General features: G+C 34.6%; 1 protein-coding gene across 3 annotated transcripts; it reads left to right on the top strand.

Moving 5' to 3' along the window:
* Positions 1–1183: 1183 nt before the first annotated feature.
* Positions 1184–5537, top strand: LOC100799367 (probable mediator of RNA polymerase II transcription subunit 26b). 3 transcript variants are annotated; one of them, XM_006604255.4, is made up of 10 exons: positions 1184–1428; positions 1891–2470; positions 2722–2790; positions 2952–3034; positions 3645–3703; positions 3817–3950; positions 4048–4075; positions 4186–4505; positions 4587–4677; positions 4941–5537. In XM_006604255.4, the coding sequence occupies exons 2-10, from the start codon at positions 2000–2002 to the stop codon at positions 5060–5062; spliced, it is 1377 nt and encodes a 458-aa protein (XP_006604318.1). In that variant the 5' UTR covers positions 1184–1428; positions 1891–1999; the 3' UTR covers positions 5063–5537. The 3 variants fall into 3 exon arrangements, with proteins under 3 accessions (XP_006604318.1, XP_006604319.1, XP_040868448.1); XM_006604256.3 differs by having other exon boundaries at positions 1206–1813; XM_041012514.1 differs by having other exon boundaries at positions 1206–2470.
* Positions 5538–5748: the final 211 nt, after the last annotated feature.

The following is a 5748-nucleotide window of genomic DNA, read 5'->3' as shown; positions in this document are numbered from 1 at the left end:
TAATTAATTAATGAATGAAAATATGTATTAATATTAAATATCAATAAATATCAAAGAGAGAATAATAAATATTTTCTTCTTCGGTCAACAGAAAAAGTAAACTAGACAAAAATGAAGTTTTGAGTATATCATTAATTTATACTTTAAAAATCTATTAAATATAGAGTTGAATATTTTTCATGAAAATATTTAATTATGCTTAACGTTTCACAGACTTTATAAAAAGTATAAATTTAAATTGAAGATAGAGTTTAAAAAATATTTAATGTTTAACATGTTTTATAAAGTATTATATAAACACAAGAAAATTTAAACCTTACTTTTAAAAGGAAATGGACATAGTAATATTAAATAAAGCTTAATGATAAAAACTGGTAAAAAAAATAAAATCACATCACCATAATGAACATTTCAATTTTAATTAAATATATGAAAAAATGCTTGTAATGTTATAGTACTACTTATAAGAATTGTTACATTGAAATGTCAAAATATAATTAATGTTTTTCAGTTAAAAATGTTAGTATGCTTTAAATTATTAATAACTGATTTTTTTAATATTGATATAGAATATTTATTAGTTTTATTAATAATTTCGTAAAAAAAATATGACTAATCACATTTAATAAAATCTTCTTTCTCAATCAGATCTTTATCATATGTTAGTTTAAATTTAAAATCTTATTTAATAATGATATTTTTTATTAATAAGTGTGAGTTTGGTTTTAAAAATATATTATAAATCTTACTTGAAATCTGATTTTGTTAACTAAGATTTTATCATCTACCAACTCAAACTGAAAACTTTATTTAATACTAATATTTTTTTACCTTAAGTGTGTATTTGGTTGTATGAAAAAAATAAAATAAAAAAGCATTTAAATTAAAAGAAAAAGATGTGATATTCATAAGTAATTTTAAAAATTTATCTTTCTTTTTTTTTTTACAATCACACATGCTAAAAGAGGGAGTGAGTTTGAGAAATTGAGAACTCATAGTCATAGTCTCATACCCTACCCTGAGTGGCGGGCCCCACTTAACTGGCTCTCTCAGAACCGCTTCCTCGGTCCTATCTATATCGTGCCACATTCACCACCTACTTACTACTTTTTATTAGTTCATGCTCCACTCTTTTCATCTTTATCATTTTCTTATCAATAATAAATAAATCCCAAATTATTAAACAAATAATCATAATATAGCCAAAGATAAAGAGAGAGGAGAGAGAGTGCACAGAAACGCAAACACTCACTTCTCTTTTTCTACGTTTTTCATCCCAACTTTTCTTTTCCCTCAACCATTGCTTCTGTTTGATCAAAGTCAAAACACACCCAAAAAGACCACCATTCGCAACCTCTTCTCTCCCTTTCAACACAACACAAGTGGTTTTTCGCTTGCTCAAACAAGAACCAGTTCCTTAAACACGCGGTATTTGTCTGTCTCCTCGGTGCAACATTACGTACCCACACTGCAATAGCTAGAAAGAAAGAAACATTCAGATTCTTTTGATTATTTCCCGGGTTTCCAATTTTTCGTTTTACAACAACCGAAGAAAAGGGTCTTTCTTTTCTTTTTTTCCCTGAGGTTTTGGTCTGTAACTCCAGAATCTTGAAACAACATCCCAACAACGCAAAAACACGACGATGTTGTTTCTTGTCATTTATTAACATACGCGTTTTTTTGTGTGTGTGTGTGTGTGTTGGTTCATGTTTCTGTTGTTGTTGTTGTTGTTTATCGAATCCACTTCCGTTTTGCCGCACATTAATCCAATCGAATTTTGCCAAATCGGGGACACCCCGCATGAAAAATCTTAGTAAATTCAAAAACTTCAATGATTGATTGTCGAAAATCTTGTTACCCTTTTGACCCCTCCATCATTGCTGTGTTCAGGGGATCGAGGAAAAAACAAACAGCATCATCCCAGTGACGACGATGACATTAATGAGAATCGGAATTTGAGTTTGTTGGAATTTGGTTTTCAGAATTTTGGATCTGCAAGATGAAGTCTTGGTCACTGGACGAGTGGAGGAAGTACTTTGGGTCAGCGAATTCGGATATATTTGAGATAATTGAGCACGCCATAATTGTGGCGGCTTCGGATTGCCCAAAGGAGTTTAGAGTAAGGAGGGATGGGATTGCAGAGAGGTTGTTTTCTTGCAGGTTGACTCGGTGTGTGGGGTGTGACCGTGTTGAGTTGGCTGTGGGTGCAGATAGTAAAGAGAAGCATGATGGTGATGGTGATGATGATAATGATAAGAGTGGGTATGAAAGAGATGGGGTTGAGTTTGAAGGTGCAGGGGCAAGCAAAGAGAGCAAGGTCAATGGGGATGGAGGGAGGGATGTGAATCTTGGTGATAGCAATTATAGCTTTGGGGAGGCTGAGGCATTGAGTGATGAGATGGAAGAAGAGTCTCGGTATGTTGCGGAGATTTTGAGGATCAGGGATGTTCTGCTTAACCCTGAAGATGAGGTGTGTTGCTTGCAATTTACTCTCATCCTGATCTCTCTTGAGTCTTGACTTTTCTTTTCTTTGCTTCTTTGTTCTTTGTGTTGCAATTTACTTGAATGTTTTGATGAGTGTTTTTGGAAGGATGGGTTTTACAGGTACAAAGAAATGTGGTTTTTGTTGGAAGGCATTTTGGTTGTTGTTTGAAGATTTGAGTTGTTTGTGTACTATGGTTCTTGGTTATGCTGATGCTGCTTTGTTTTGTGTTGCAACAGTCTGAGGCTGTGTTATTTGATTCATTGAGGCGGCTTCAGTTGATGGAACTCACCGTGGACTGTTTAAAGGTTTGAATTGAATTGAATTGAATCTTTCTTTGTTAATTGTTACTCATTCTATGAGTCTACCATTTTTATTATGCATTTGAGCAATTTGTTCTTTGCTTTATTTTTTTTCAGTGTCCTTTTTATTAGCTAGTCCTCTAATTCTCGGAATTTAATTTTGCCAGGCAACTGAGATTGGCAAGGCTGTCAATCCTCTCCGAAAGCATGGATCAAAAGATATTCGTCAACTTTCAAGGACTCTTATCGAGTATGAAAGTTTTTCCTTGAAGCTTGTTTGTCATCTATGTATCATTTGTTGAATGATTTGTTTTATAGAAAGTAGGTATGCCTGTTTATCTCTGGCTACATGGATCAAAGAAATGACATCTAATTGGTTTCTTTGATTCCAATTAGTGGTCTGCTATTCTTATTGTGTGTGTGTGAGAGAGAGAAAGAGAGAGAGAAAGAGAGAGAGAATGAAGATCAATATAATTCACTTTTGTTGTGATGAACCATCTGTGGTTTACTGTCATAGTATTGTTGAAGATCAACCATCTTCAACTAATTAACTGATGCCTTAATTTCCTTTAGCAGGGTTATATGAGTTGTTAGATGTAGTTTGTCTTAATTTGTTTCTTAGTTCATCTTACATGTGATTTTTTTTTTTAGCTTCAATAAAGGTCTTTGGATAGGTGAATAGTCAATATTAAGGTTCCATGCAAATCATACTTATGCAAGCACATTTCATCTACTGAAGTTGGCTATTATTGTTATGATTCGTATTAGTGTACATGTTGAGATGGGGAATCTATTTAATTTGTTCACTTATGTGCTGAACAACTTTGCATTCTAAACTTTTCCACCTGACTTTGCTGCAGTGGCTGGAAAGAAATGGTGGATGAGTGGGTCAAGGCCACTACTACCACAGCTATCACAGGTAGAAATTTTTATCTGCCTTCGTGTGGTTACAATCAGAATCATCTTGCTGTTTTTTAGTCCATTTTTTGAATTATTTCACGTTTGAAAATGGCTTTATTAAATGTTTTGTAGGTTCAGAAGAAGGTACACCGGATTCAGTGAATCCATCTGTTGTAGATGATGATGAAGAAGAAGGACTTCCATCACCTCCCTTGGATGAAGGGGCTTTCTTTGTCACTCAGGCTGGTTCAATGGAACTGTCACAGGTATTTGCTCTTCCTTTACCCCTTTCTCTTGTTGCAAGCTTTGATATTTAGAGACTGACTTTTAGTTCTCTCTGTTGTATGTCACATCTACGTAAAGTTCTTTGATGGCATGGACGACGACGGAAGTAAGTCGAATTCACAATCTCTTATCCTTGGTCTTGCTTTTGCTGTACGGTTCTGTAGTTGATCCCCCTCCTCTTAGATTGATGATTGTGAATGGGGAATTATTTTTCAGATCCTCGACCAACTGGGCCATTCAGCAAGAACCGTGAGAATGGCAGAAAGCCGGTTTTCGACAGCCATGTTGTAGAGAAGAGGAAGTCGCAGGCTTCCCATGACACAGCCATCATTGACCGGGATGTTAAGAGTCAGCAGCAAGCAAAGAAAAATGAGGCTGTTGTGCCTGAGAGGCCAAATAAACCAGTAACAGCTGATTCCGGGCCTGGCAGACCCCCAAAATCAAATATGCAGAGAAAAAGTAATATGGAGCCAAAGATGCAGCAAAAAATGGAGAACAATTCAATCACAAGGAGGCCTCCAACCGGTCAGCTAGATGTAAGAAAAAAAATCCTTTTGATGCATTAAACTTGTAGATTTCAGTTCTCTCTAACCTTGATTTTTTCTCTTGTCTATCAGAAATCCAAGCGTTCAGATGACTCGGCAGTCCAAGTGAAGCTAGAAGCCACCAAGAGGAAACTTCAGGAGAGCTATCAACAAGCTGAAAACGGTTTGTTTTTTCTTTTCCAAAATCTATGGTTATATTCTTTGTCATATTTGATTTTTGGATTGCCTATCATGTCTAGTAGTCTCTACATTTTCATAGAATCTTGTATTCCAGTGTTAGATTCCATACCTTAAATGTTCAATTTGGTTTATGAACTTTTGGAAATTAGAGCTTGGGACACTAAATTACAACACATGATGATTGTTTTTGTGCACATTAGTTGCCAATTAATTTTGATGAAACTGACCTCTAATTTTTACATGCAGCCAAGAGGCAGAGGACAATACAAGTTATGGAAATAAACGATCTTCCCAAGCAAGGTTTGCACCGAAACACACATTTCAAACCTGGATATCACAATAGGCATTGGGCTAATGGTCGAAGATAAAGCTATTATTCTATGGTGGACCTGCAGATTTAACAGCATTTCCAAGCTGTTTGTTCTTTGGATTGAAGATTGGTCCCCTTGACTATAGAAAATAACAAAATCCATTCACCATTTGGACTGCATAGAATTATTCCAATAGAGAGGGAAGTAAACCTTTAAACACTGTTTATTTCCCAGTTTATAGGAGTTAAGTAAATAGGAATTTTGTTCATCCTAGATTGGATTTAGAAGAGGATCCTAGCTTGGCACCTCTACTTTTGACTTGCTTCCATAATGATGGTCTATAGAAATCTCAATTGTTTCTGATCACATTTTTCTTGCACATATGACATACTAGGGTCTCATATACAAGTTAGTATATATACCCTTTGGAAGTGCTTTGTCACAACCTCAATGGGCTTTAAACTTGTAGATGTGATTATGTTAGCAGGTGTATGAGAATTTTAATATGAAATAACATTAAATCATTTTTTAAGCCTTTTACTTTTAGCATACAATTTTTAATATTTATTAGCATGAACTTCAGCATATGATTAAATAAGTGGTTTTGGATAGAATTATTTTTACTGCACTAGTATTTGCTGACTATTAAGTTAATTTTTGTAAATACAATTCCGACAAAATATGGTTTCAGTTTTAGAGTTAAAAGAAAATCTGACTCGGCATGTGGAGAGAATATGTAATAT

The sequence above is a fragment of the Glycine max genome, chromosome 19 (assembly GCF_000004515.6).
Source record: "Glycine max cultivar Williams 82 chromosome 19, Glycine_max_v4.0, whole genome shotgun sequence".
NCBI lineage: Eukaryota > Viridiplantae > Streptophyta > Magnoliopsida > Fabales > Fabaceae > Glycine > Glycine max.
This window is presented reverse-complemented; position numbering and strand designations above follow the sequence as displayed.